This window comes from Bison bison, unplaced genomic scaffold (genome assembly GCF_000754665.1).
Source record: "Bison bison bison isolate TAMUID 2011002044 unplaced genomic scaffold, Bison_UMD1.0 scf7180017864119, whole genome shotgun sequence".
In the NCBI taxonomy this organism is placed as follows: domain Eukaryota; kingdom Metazoa; phylum Chordata; class Mammalia; order Artiodactyla; family Bovidae; genus Bison; species Bison bison.
The window spans coordinates 460,005-473,320 of NW_011494691.1; the positions used below are offsets into that span (position 1 = coordinate 460,005).

At 40.9% G+C, this 13,316-nt stretch overlaps 1 protein-coding gene across 2 annotated transcripts in view; it reads right to left on the minus strand.

Annotated features, from left to right (window-relative positions):
• Positions 1–13,316, minus strand: part of TMEM108 (transmembrane protein 108) — a 391,348-nt gene that overhangs the window by 164,158 nt on the left and 213,874 nt on the right. The window contains exon 3 of one of the 2 annotated variants that reach the window (XM_010839570.1): positions 10,259–10,344. In XM_010839570.1, the coding sequence (XP_010837872.1) occupies positions 10,259–10,298 (40 nt within the window). In that variant the 5' untranslated portion in view covers positions 10,299–10,344. The remainder of the gene's footprint in view (positions 1–10,258; positions 10,345–13,316) is intronic. The other variant, XM_010839571.1, reaches the window with a different exon arrangement.

The window sequence follows — 13,316 nt, forward strand, 5'->3', positions numbered from 1 at the left end:
GTTGGATGGCATCACCGACTCAATGGTCATGAGTTTGAGTAAACTCCAGGAGATGGTGAAGGACAGGGAGGCCTGGGTGCTGCAGTCCATAGGGTCACAAAGAGTCAGACACGACTGAGAACTGAACAACAACAACATAAGCTCAGCTAATCCATTCCTGGTGACCTTTTTTAAAACAGAGTGAAAACTAATTTCCAGTGTATCCCAAGGAGTAACTGAAACCTCAACTTCTAACAGTTCCTAACCTTACAACACTGTGATTCTTTTGGTTTTCCTCCTCTTCCTTCCTTTCTAACTTTCTTCCTCTTCTTTCCTAACTGACCCTGGTTCTGCTCCAAGATTCACTTCACCACTTCACCCTGCTCAAGTGATGCAGGGAAACTGAAAGCATCTTTGGCTCCAGGAGACAGCACTTCTTTTGTCTAAGACAGTGATTTTCAAAGTGTGGTCCCTGGACCAAAGCTTCTTCAGCATCAGAGAAAATTTAGCAGTGCAAATTACTATCCCCATATATTGAGTCAGAAATTCCAGGGGTGGTGCCCAGCAATCTGTATTTAAATAAGCTTTCCAGGTAATTCTGTTGCATGGTTATCACTGCTCTAAGCCAGTGATTCTCAACCCTGTTGCATTTTAGAATCACTGGATACCCAGGCCCCATACTCTCCACCCTGTCTCCCAAAGATTCTAATTGATCTGGTGTGGGGTCTGGGCAAGGAGATTTACTAAAAGTTCTCCAGGTGATTCTAATGTATATCTAGATTTGAGAACCAGCAACGAAAGCCAATTGGAGTAATCCAGTCTGAAATACTGAAATGTGGTGCTGATGAAATGGACACCTCCAATTTCCATAATGCTTACTGGAGAACAGATTGTGTCACTACCATTATTATAGCTACTGGTGGTAGCACTTTGCTTTTTTACTTTCATGGCCTCTGGGGTGATAGATCTGCAAGGGGTGGAGGGCAGACGCTCCAACAGCTATTTGGAGGCATGCTTAACTGGCAGATTTGGTACCTAAAGAGGAAAAAATCATTTGGATAATAATTTGTAGCAAACCAGGATTTGAGCCCAAGTAGTCTTAACCTGGGGCTTCCCAAGTGGCGCTAGTGGTAAAGAACTTGCCTGCCAATGCAGACGACATAAGGGACACCAGTTCAATCCCTGGGTCACGAAGATTTCCTGGAGGAGGGCATGGCAACCCACTCCAGCATTCTTGCCAAAAGAATCCCATGGAGAGAGGAGCCTGGTGGGCTATAGACTGAAGCAATTTAGCAAGCACGCATGCAGTCTTAATCCACAACCTGAGTCCTTAACTGTGGCTGGCACATGTTATCCTCCATGGATGGTATAGTCAGGCACCTCCAGTGAGAAAGGGAAGCACCTTCATTGGTGGGTGGAGGAAGTGAAAACTCTTCATTTCTGAGGCAAGTTCAGTTCAGTTCAGCCGCTCAGTCATATCTGACTCTTTGCGACCCTATGGACTGCAGCACGCCAGGATTCCCTGTCCATCACCACCTCCTGGAGCCTGTTCAAACTCATGTCCATCGAGTTGGTGATGCCATCCAACCATTTCATCCTCTGTCATCCCCTTCTACTCCCCACTTCAATCTTTCCCAGCATCAGGGTCTTTTCCAGGGACTAATGTCTTACCATCAGGTAGTCAAAGTATTGGAGCTTCAGCATCAGTGCTTCCAATGAATATTCTGGGTTGATTTCCTTTAGGATTAACCAGTTAGATCTCCTTGAAATCCAAGGAACTCTCAAGAGTTTTCTCCAACACCACAGTTCAAAAGCATCAATTCTTTGGTGCTCAGCTTTCATTATGGTCCAACTCTCACATCCATACATGACTACTGGAAAAACCATAGCTTTGACTAGACAGACCTTTGTTGGCAAAGTAATGTCTCTGCTTTTTAAAATCCTGCCTAGGTTGGTCATGACTTTTCTTCCAAGGAGCAAGCATCTTTTAATTTCATGGCTGCAGTCACCATCTACAGTGATTTTGGAGCCCCACAAAATAAAGTCTGTCACTGTTTCCCCATCTATTTGCCATGAAGTGATGGGACCAGATGTCATAATCTTTGTTTTTTGAATGTTGAGTTTTAAGCCAATTTTTTCACTCTCTTATTTCACTTTCATCAAGAAGTTCTTTAGTTCCTCTTCATTTTCTGCCATAAGGGTGGTATTGTCTGCATATCTGAGTTTATTGATATTTCTCCCGGCAATCTTGATTCCAGCTTGTGCTTCATCCAGGCTGGTATTTCATATGATGTACTCTACATATAAGTTAAATAAGCAGGGTGACAATATACAGCCTTGACATACTCCTTTCCCAATTTGGAACCAGTCTGTTGTTCCATGTCCAGTTCTAACTGTTGCTTCTTGACCTGCATACAGATTTCTCAGGAGGCAGGTAAGGTGGTCTGGTATTCCCATCTCTTAAAGAATTTTCCACAGTTTGTTGTGATCCATGCAGTCAAAGGCTGTGGTGTAGTTAATAAAGCAGAAGCAGCTATTTTTCTGGAACTCTCTTGCTTTTTCTGTAATCCAGTGTTGACAATTTGATGTCTGGTACCTCTGACTTTTCTAAATCCAGCTTTAACACCAGGAAGTTCTTGATTCATGTACTGTTGAAGCCTGGCTTGGAGAATTTTGAGCATTACTTTGATGGCCTGTGAGATGAGTGCATTTGTCTGGTAGTTTGAACATTTTTTGGCATTGTCTTTCTTTGGGATTAGAATGAAAACTGACCTTTTCCAGTCCTGTGGTCACTGCTGAGTTTTCCAAATTTGCTGGCATATTGAGTGCAGCACTTTCACAGCATCATCTTTCAGGATTTGAAACAGGTCATCTGAAATTCCATTACCCCCACTAGCTTTGTTCACAGTGATGCTTCCTAAGGCCCACTTGACTTCGCATTCCAGGATGTCTGACTCTAGGTGAGTGATCATACCATCATGGTTATCTGGGTCATTAAGATCTTTTTTGTATAGTTCTTCTGTGTATTGTCATCTCTTCTTAGTATCTTCTGCTTCTGTTAGGTCCATACCATTTCTGTCCTTTATTGTGCCCATCTTTGCATGAAATGTTCCTTTGGTATCTCTAATTTTTGTGAAGAGTTCTCTAGTTTTTCCCATTCTATTGCTTTCCTCTATTTCTTTGCATCGATCACTTAGGAAGGCTTTCTTATCTCTCCTTGCTCTTCCTTGGAACTCTGCATTCAGATGGGTATATCTTTCCTTTTCTCCTTTGCCTTTCACTTCTCTCAGATATTTGTAAGGCATCCTCAGACAACCATTATGCCCTTTTGCATTCTTTTTTTGGGGGATGGTCTTGGTCACTGCCTCCTGTACAATGTCACGAACCTCTGTCCACAGTTTTTCAGGCACTCTATCAGTTCTTACCTCTTGAGTCTATTTTTCACTTCCACTGTATAACTAATGCAATATCTTTATGACTGCCTGTAACATTTAAAAGAGCCTACATTTCTGGGGTTAATACTTGTTTGGACATTAATTCCACATCATTCAGTTATGATTTATACCAGCTCTCCCTCCTTTACGTAAAGGAAAACTTACTCTTACTTCTTAGAAAAACAAACCATGAAGACTGCATATGCTCATCAATGTCAGTTAGGGGTAGCCCACTTACTTGGATCTTTCTCTAGCTTCCAAAGGAAATTCCTTTGCAATATGGGGCTGACCTAGGGTGGGAGCTAGAATACGGGTGGGAGCTAGAATACAGGTGGGTTTGCTGAGACTTGGTCTTAAAGGAGAATTTAGTGGCAGAAACCCAGGGACATGTTGCCCAGTTAGCCACAATCTACTCTAGTAATTCTGTATTTTATCCATACATGTGCTTCTGTATTGTAACGTATAATTGATGGCTTGTGATAGTTTTACAGTTGACTCATTAATTCTTTCTCAGTGGTTCATTAAAGTAATAGTGCATTTTACAGTTAATGACATCCTTGACATTCTAGATTCGCAGAAACGTGGTAATTACATTTCAAGCCCCATTAAGAGTCAAGTTCTAGATTAGACTGGAGATAGGGGAGTGAATGGAGTCCCCACATTGAAGAACTGGAAGCACAAGCAAACAAGCATATGCACACAGAAAGGTGAATACAAGCTGATCCTCCAAAAACACAGGTTTGAACTGCATGGGTCTGCTCATACACAGATTTTTTTTTTCAATAAATACCGTCTTACCCCACTGTAAGTATGCACAGACTGACTGTAAGGAACCCAAACACCTATGGAAGTGGGATCCACAGGGGGGCCTGGAACCAATCCCCCTCAGATACTGATGGGTTACTGTACTTTGTGAGGGATGAAATGTCAGCATACTGTGGATGTCCCTGGGTGGAGTACTGTGTGTGTGCACGTGTGTGTGTGTGCACACACATGCACACACATGTGTGCATGTGCATGCATGCACCCATGTACATGGAGAGAATCAGTGAGAGATGAGGTGGAAGAAGAAGGCAATCTGGGACCAGAGTATTAACCAGTCTTCAGTGCTAACCTAAGAAATTTGGGCTTAATCCCTCAGTGATCCTCAAACATTTTGGTCTCACGACCTCTTTATACTCTTAAAAGAGAACCTTTGTTTATATGGGTTATATCTACTAATATTTACTATGTGATGTACTGTGCTTAGTTGCTCAGTCATGTCTGACTCTTTGTGACCCCATGGACTGTAGCCCACCAGGCTCCTTTGTTCACAGGGATTCTCCAGGCAAGAATACTGGAGTGGGTTGCCATGTCCTCTTCCAGGGAATCTTGCCAACCCAAGGGTCAAACCCAGGTCTCCCGCATTGCAGTTGGATTCTTTACCATCTGAGCCACCAGGGAAGCCCATGAATACTAGAGTGGGTAGCCTATCCCTTCTCCAGGGGATCTTCCTGACTCAGGAATTCAACTGTAGTCTCCTGCATTGCAGGTGGATTCTTTACCAGCTATTAGAACTGAGAAACAAAAAATATTAACCCATTAAAATAACAATAAACTCACTACATGTTAATATATAACATTTTAAATAAAATACAACCATATTTGCTAAAACAAAAAAATTATGAGAAGGATTCAGTTTAGTTCAGTCGCTCAGTCATGTCCGACTCTTTGTGACCCCCTGAACCACAGCACTCCAGGCCTCCCTGTCCATCACCAACTCCCGGAGTTCACCCAAACACATATCCATTGTGTTGGTGATGCCATCCAACTATCTCATTCTCTGTTGTCCCCTTCTGCTGCCCTCAATCTTTTCCAGCATCAGGGTCTTTTTAAATGAGTCAGCTTTCCGCATCAGGTGGCCAAAGTATTGGAGTTTCAGCTTCAACATCAGTCACTCCAATGAACACCCAGGACTAATCTCCTTTAGGATGGACTGGTTGGACCTCCTTGTAGTCCAAGGGACTCTCAAGAGTCTTCTCCAACACCACAGTTCAAAAGCATCAATTCTTCTGTGCTCAGCTTTCTTTATAGTCCAACTCTCACATTCATATATGACTACTGGAAAAACCATAGCCTTGACTAGATGGACCTTTGTTGACAAAGTAATGTCTCTGCTTTTTAGTACGCTGTTTAGGTTTGTACCATTATTTTATATTTTTGTAAATCTTCTTAAGATCTGGCTTATGAAAGACAGCGAGCTGGCTCTCACATCAGCTTCTGCATTTAATCTGTTGCAGTATAGCTGAAGAATATAAAGACAATCTGGCTTCATAAAGATAATATGGTTGGAAAAGGAGAGCCTCACAGACTTCCTGGAAAGGTCTCAGGGGTCCCCAGAGCTTCCTGGACCACACTATGAGAACTGCTGTTCCTGGTAATGCAAAGCCATCGAAAGATCATCAGCAGCGGACAGGCTGCTGTTTGGTGGCAATGTGAAAGTGGATTAGAAGGAGGAGGCCTTAGATAAGGGAAGCAGGAAGGGAGATGATTAAAAGGGCTCAGGTAAGACCATAGGAAGCCCTTCTTTAAGCAGAGACAACGCAGATGCAGAGAAATGGATTCACAAGTTAAGAGTCTGTGGGAACTGATATCCAAATGCATAACTTCAGGTATTCAGTACTGGAAATCCAGAAGGATGGTGACAATAAGGCATAAGCAGATTATTTCTGCTTTTAGTTGGCCAAAGAGGCAAGGGATAAGCCAGAAAGAGAAATAATATGAAAATTCAAGACCACTGACTCAAAGAGATCCAAATAAATGGACAGGCCCTGGCAAACTTACCTGTTTAAACTGCTATACTCAGTATGGTTTAAAACGACACTGAGGATTTCCCTGGTGGTCCAATGGTTAAGAATCCACCTGCCAATGCTGGAGACTTGGATTCAATCCCTGCTCTGGGAAGATTCCAGGGAGAAGGCAATGGCACCCCACTCCAGTACTCTTGCTTGGAAAATCCCATGGATGGAGGAGCCTGGTAGGCTCCAGTCAGGCATGACTGAGTGACTTCACTTTCACTTTTCACTTTCATGCATTGGAGAACAAAATGGCAACCCACTCCAGTATTCTTGCCTGGAGAATCCCAGGGACAGAGGAGCCTGGTGGGCTGCCGTCTATGGGGTCGCACAGAGTCGGACACTACTGAAGCGACTTAGCAGGGAAGATTCCACATGCCACAGAGCAACTAAACCTGTGAGCCACAACTCCTGAAGCCCACATGCCCTAGAGCCCATGCACTGCAACTAGAGAGTAGCCTCTACTCACCACAACTAGAGAAAGCCCTCACACAGCAACAAAGACCCAATGCAGCCAAAAATAAACAAATATTAAAAAAAAAAAACCACAACACTGACAGCATTTGCTTTAAGAAGGTAAAATTAATTTCTTTATTAATGCAAATATCCCTGAAGGTTATGGAAAAGCTCCCAACTCTCCTTAGCCAATTAAGCATACCTTGGCATTAGTTAATTTAGTCAGATTGTTTTCTTTCTTAATGAGCACAGGAGAGCTTCAGATCACATTAGAGCAACTGGCCTAGTAGGTACCATGGTGGGGCTCTGGGTATACTATGGGATAAAAGGGAAAAGAGATGGAGAATGTTAACTCCCTGTGGAAGATATTACTATCTGGATATTTTTAGTTTAAGAAGTGATTAGAGGGACGATTGTTAAGTGATTATTCAGTTCAGTTCAGTAGCTCAGTCGTGTCTGACTCTTTGCAACCCCATGAACCGCAGCACGCCAGGCCTCCCTGTCCATCACCAACTCCTGGAGTTCACCCAAACTCACGTGCATCGAGTCGGTGATGCCATTAAGAAGTAAATAAAATCACTGGGTAGCTGGTTGGCAAAAATCGCTAGTTAGCACTGAAAAAACACAAAAGACGTTTTGCTCATTGTAAAGTATATTTATGGCTTTCTGCCCAGTTCCAGAGATCAGACGAGAGGCAGATCATCCCAACAGAAATGAACTCTGTTCTCAAGCAGCTTCTCATTATGCCTCAAAGAGCCTAGAGAGTTGAGTAATATGGATTTTGGGGTGTGTGTGTCTGTGTGCATAATTTGAGGCTGAGACAGATGCAATCTCCATGGTCCAGGTAGAGGGCAGAAAAGTTGATACTTCTTACCTTCTAAATGCTACAGATTAGGAACCCAAATCTACTACAGGAATTCTCTTTATCTTCCACCATTTGAGTAATAGGGCCCTGTGGACAGTTCTCTGGGTTGAGCAAAGGATTACTTTTTGTATGGTCAGCACAGTTAGTATATTCAGAGGATGCGAGAATAAGCAAGATGTACCAATAGTACAGAGTACGATTTAAGAAATACAGATTCCTGTGTATAGAGCAAATGCTTAACTTACTAAATACCATTACTCCTTAACTCTGAGTTAGTATCCAAATGACTTTGATTTGAACAGATATTGGTATATAAAAACTTACTTTCATAAGCTCAAAAGGATTGTCTTGGTCTTCTTAAAAATGAAGTAAATTTCCAGGACACAGCACCCAGGCAAAGACCAAATCTGTCACTTCAGAACTCAGCGCCTCCCCAGTAATGTCACATTCTTAAATGTTTGTGATGATGCTCCTTACTTTCTATTGTTACTTTTTTAAAAAGAATTGTGACATGACCTGGGAAAGGCAGCCTTGATCATGTCAACTCTCTCTTCTGTAGAATGAGATCAATGATAGTCAATGTTCCACTTGCCATATAAGGTTTGTAAGGATTAAATCCTGTAAACATTTTTGTGAACCAAAAAGTCCCATGCAAATGTTAGTTACAGAGGAGCTCCTAGGGAGGCTGTATCCTTTTCATGCAGACAGGATGGCCCAATAAGGGAAGAGGCATTTATTGTAGGTGTTCTATATGTCATATTACCTCACTGAATACCATCTTATGTAGTGGGTGGTCATATCCCATTTTACATTTGAGGTACATGGAAGTTAAGTCGTGGTTATCCAGGTCATTAAGTCATTTTTTGTATAGGTCTTCTGTGTATTCTTGCCACCTCTTCTTAATCTCTTCTGCTTCTGTATGGTTCTTATTGGTTCTGTTCTTTGTCATGCCCATTCTTGCATGAAATGTTCCCTTGATATCTCCAATTTTCTTGAATAGATCTCTAGTCTTTCCCATTCTACTGTTTTCCTCTATTTCTTGGTATTGTTCATTTAAGAAGGCCTTCTTATCTTTCCTTGCTATTCTCTGTACTCTGCATTCAATTGTGTATGTCTTTGCCTTTCTCTCTTGCCTTTTGCTTCTCTTCTTTCCTCAGCCACTTGTAAAGCCTCTTTAGACAACCACTTTGTCTTCTTGCATTTCTTTTTCTCTGGAATGGTTTTGGTCACTGCCTCCTGTACAGTGTTATGAACCTCTGTCCATAGTTCTTGAGGAATTCTATCTACCAGGTCTAATCCCCTGAATTTATTCATCACCTCCACTGTATAATCATGACCGTATAATACCATGCAAACTTTGGGGCATATAATCAGCATAGGTGAATTCAACAAACCTGCTGCCTTCTAAATCAACTATGGTCTTTTTCACTTCTGGTTTCTTTTTACTATAAAAAACTGCCTCGCCTTCTTGAGTGTGTGTGTAATCCTATTTATCTTTCAAATGTTCCCTCTCTCATCAAGGCAGAATTAATCACTCCTTGATGACACTGCTAATTCAATCCATAAAGCCCTTTCTCTAATAAGCAAGCTTATCATTAAAAAAATAAGCAACAAACTTTATAAAATACATGGAGAAAAAACATGAGAGAGTCCCTATAACTCTTGGTGACGCTCCACCAGGCTGAAATCAGGCTGACGTGATCTGTGTTTCAGGGATTAGAATTTAATAGCAAAAATGAGTCAGTTAAAACACCCAGTCAGAATGCTGCCTGTAGATTAAGTGCTTTGCATTGGGGATACAACATAACCTGAACTGCTAAATCCTAAGGGCTGACTGGTGATTTGCATCTCAATCTCTTTTCATGTTATTTTCTTGGCAAAAGTTAACAAGGAGCACTCAGCCTAGGAAAGCTAGGTCCTCTATTTACCTCAGCAAGAAACAGATAAGCACAATGAATTTCAAGTTTTCCCAATTCACTGGCTTTGGTTTGACCTGGAGTGGGTAATGACTGTTGTCCCAAATGTGTCAATCTGAACATCAAACCCACCAGCTGGTGTTAGATTTTACATTCATTCAGTAACAATCCAGTCCCAAAGATCACACAATCCCTATGTGACAACTGGCACTTTTATGGTACAATCCACAAAACACATGAGCAATGTGCCAAGAAAATCATGATCGAACACTCGCCATTCCACCACCAAACCTAAACAAATTAACCTTCACCACTCATTGTTCAAGAACACATGGAACTATGCAAAACTACTCCAAATAAAGGCTGTACAGTCACTGAATGGTAACAGGTTCTATGTAACTAAATCCTAACAGCCGACCATTCCCTCTTCATGAGGAGTCCAGAGTGGATCATACCAGAACCCCTTTAAATTCTGCCACATAACCAAGAGTATTAACGCTTTTGATACTCATTTTCAAATTGACTGTGCTTAACATGCCAATTTAGAATAATCATATAAAAGTCTACAATAATTACGTACAGTAACTGATGCCTGAGGCAACAGAATGACTTAATGCTTGCTACTCAAGGACCTAGACGAAGCAGAGGGAAATGTACTGTTCTCCTTCACCAGCCAAACACTGGTCTTCCTCCAGAAGGTGGGTGAGCTTCTGGCACCAGTGAAATAATAACATTGGTCTATTCTAGGCCAGAAGAAAAGTGACATCGACTTACTTAACAGTTGGCAATAGAGGGCCTGTAAACTTCTCTTCATGGTATCATCTGGTCCTGCTTGTCCTCCAGTTTATTCATGATTCTGTCTAGGAAATGGGAGAAGAAAATCATTACATCTGGGAAACAGAATTCAAGTCAATAATCATAAAGAACTCCACTCAATATGACTCTGGTGTTAAAGCCCAAAATGACTTATTTGAAGAGAAAAATTCTTGGAGTGAATATACCACAATATAGTCTATGTTATAAAACTATCAATTAATCAGTTAGCTTTTGAAACTACACATCACTCATATGGGCAACTAAAGGGTGAGAATCAGGCCTTGGGATTTTGAGGACTTCCAAAACATCTTTCCTACATCTCTAGTTTTGAAACAGGAGAAATAAGGAACTTGTAATCTCATTTCTGCAATCTGCTCACCAAACAAAACACTCCCCTGAAAGCTTCACCAATTTCAAATTGTATTATATTAAACAACTTTTATATTATTTTCTGATTACAAAAGATACCTCCAGTGTAGAATATCTGAAAAATATAGCTAAACAAAATATAGTTAAGAATGTACAAGAAATTACAAATTACCTATCTCTTCAGCTTTTCCTGTGTGCACTTCTATTGGTCTCTTTTGCTATACATTCTAATTTTTCTCCCTAGCAGTAGAAACATCTTCCTCTGTTGTTATTACACTTTACTACATTTTTTTTTTTCTTTTGGCCATATCTCTTGGCTTATGGTGTATTAGTTCCCTGGCCAGGATTTGAACTCAAGGCTCTCGGCAGTGAAAGTGTGGAGTTCTAAGCACTGGACCACCAGCGAATTCGCACTTTACAACTTTATTCTAAATGGCACACAGTATTTTTTTTCAAGATAAGGTCCTAGAAACAGAATCACTAGGACACAATCTAAGGCTTTTGAAATACATTGCTGAGATGCCCTTCACCAACACCATATTATGAAAATCTCCATTAGACTACAACCTACTCAATGAAAGAAACTTGTATTTTCCTACCATCACTGCCAAGTAAACAGGCACATATTTCATCTTATTGCTTTCGCATTTTACAGGTTTATTAATCTTTTTAAAGACTGTAAATTCACATTTGGCAAAGATTCTCCAGTTAGGTGCTGAACCTTCTCCCGTAGACCTATCTGTGCACTTCCTTGTAAAACCGAGCAAAGGCAGCTCTTTTGCCCCTTTCCTGTTTGCCCATTTCTCCTCCCTTTTTAACCTTTAAAGAACCTAATGTAGGAATAAGATCATTAGGCAATTTAACTTAACTCCTGACTTATGCTGTCCTGAACGCACACCATGCCTTGCCTAACCTGCGAATTCTTCTCCAGGATAAAAAGAAGAGTGAAGAATTAACTAGTTAAAGAATGGTTAGCTCTCTACCCTGCAATGGCCCCCTAAGGAATCCTGTTGGCAGATCAAGGGGGCAAGGTAATATCTGGAGAGAGAGAGTCAGCCAGTCTGCACTCAGTAGAGATGATGCAGAACCCAGCCTCCTGCCTCGACAATTCTGAGATTCTTTTCCCCATTTTTCCCTTTAAAAACTGTCATGGCTGAGCAGAATCCTTGGAGTTGGTCTCTGGACATGAGTCCACCTCCTCCCCAAGGCTGCCAAATTTTCTGATTAAAGCGTCTTTGCTTTCTACTGACACTTGCCTCTGGAATTACTGGCTTTTGAGTGGTGAGCAGCCAAACCTGAATTTGGTAACACTGGTTTTAGCAAGAACCCTGCTAAATTAATTTAACCAGCACCCCAAACCCTCAATATTTGATCAGATTTACTCTACCATCCTACCTTCAGCATAAGCTTGGTTGGTCAATTTAGCCAAACCCCTTACCCTGGTGCTTCCTCTTAGTAATTTTCCACCCACTGACTCCCATTCTGCTCCTTGGCTATCTATTCCCACTTGACCGTGCTTTATTCAGGGTGGAGCCCAGTCTCTCACCCTTACTGTAAAATCCCATTGCAATGGTCCCTGCATCCATTCATATGGTCTTGAATAATGTATGTCTTGCCACCTTTAACAAATGTCACTGAATGTTTTTTAAAGACATTCCTTAACCATTCTCTACTGGCATGCTGTTTTGTTTTGTTTTTTCTTACGATACCCCAAGTAGAAATGATCTATCCTTAAATTTTTTCTCAAGTATAATTAATGTATCATAAAATTCAGCCTTGAAAGTAGACAATTTAGTGGTTACCAGCATATTAAAAGTTGTGCAACCATCACCAATACCTAATTCCAGAACATTTTCATCACTCTAAAAAGAAATTCCCATGTTTATTAGCAGTTATTTCCTAATATCCTCTCTCTCCAGTCCCTGGCAACCACTAATCTACTGCACTATGGGTTTGCCAATTCTGTAACTTTCACACAGAATATATGGCCTTTTGTGCCTGGCTCTTTCAATTAGCATAGTGTTTTTAAGGTTCATTCATGTTCTAAAGCATGCTGTTTTTTTCTTATTTTTTGGTAAGAATTATGCATACACACACACACACAAAACCATGGTTAGAAAGGCCTTCCTTACTTAATTAAGGATTACATAAAAAGTTATAGTTGCCTACATTTTCTTCTGCTATTTTTTAAAATTTCATTTAGATCTGTTTCTGAACTTTGTGTTATGTTTTACTTCTCTGTCTGCTCATTCTCCCATTAAACAATATGTATTGTTTAACTCAAATTCTTAGTAGAACTAGTTCTGCATTACTTTCGCTTTTAGAGACCCAGGTTCGATCCCTGGGTTGACAAGATCTCCTGGAGTAGGAAATGGCAACCCACTCCAGTATTCTTCCCTGGAGAATTCCATGGACAGAGGAGCCTGGTGGGTACCAGTCCATGGGGCTGCGAAGAGTTGGACACAAATGAACACACATGGATGGATGTTGTTCTTTGAGCTTGTTCTCCCCCAAATTAACTTTAAGATAATTTTATTAAATTTCAGAAAAAAAAATCATTGGGATTATAATTAAAATTATCTTCTATTTGTTTATTAATCTGGGAGAGACTTGATTTCATCAAAATCCAAGTGTGCTGAGGGAATTA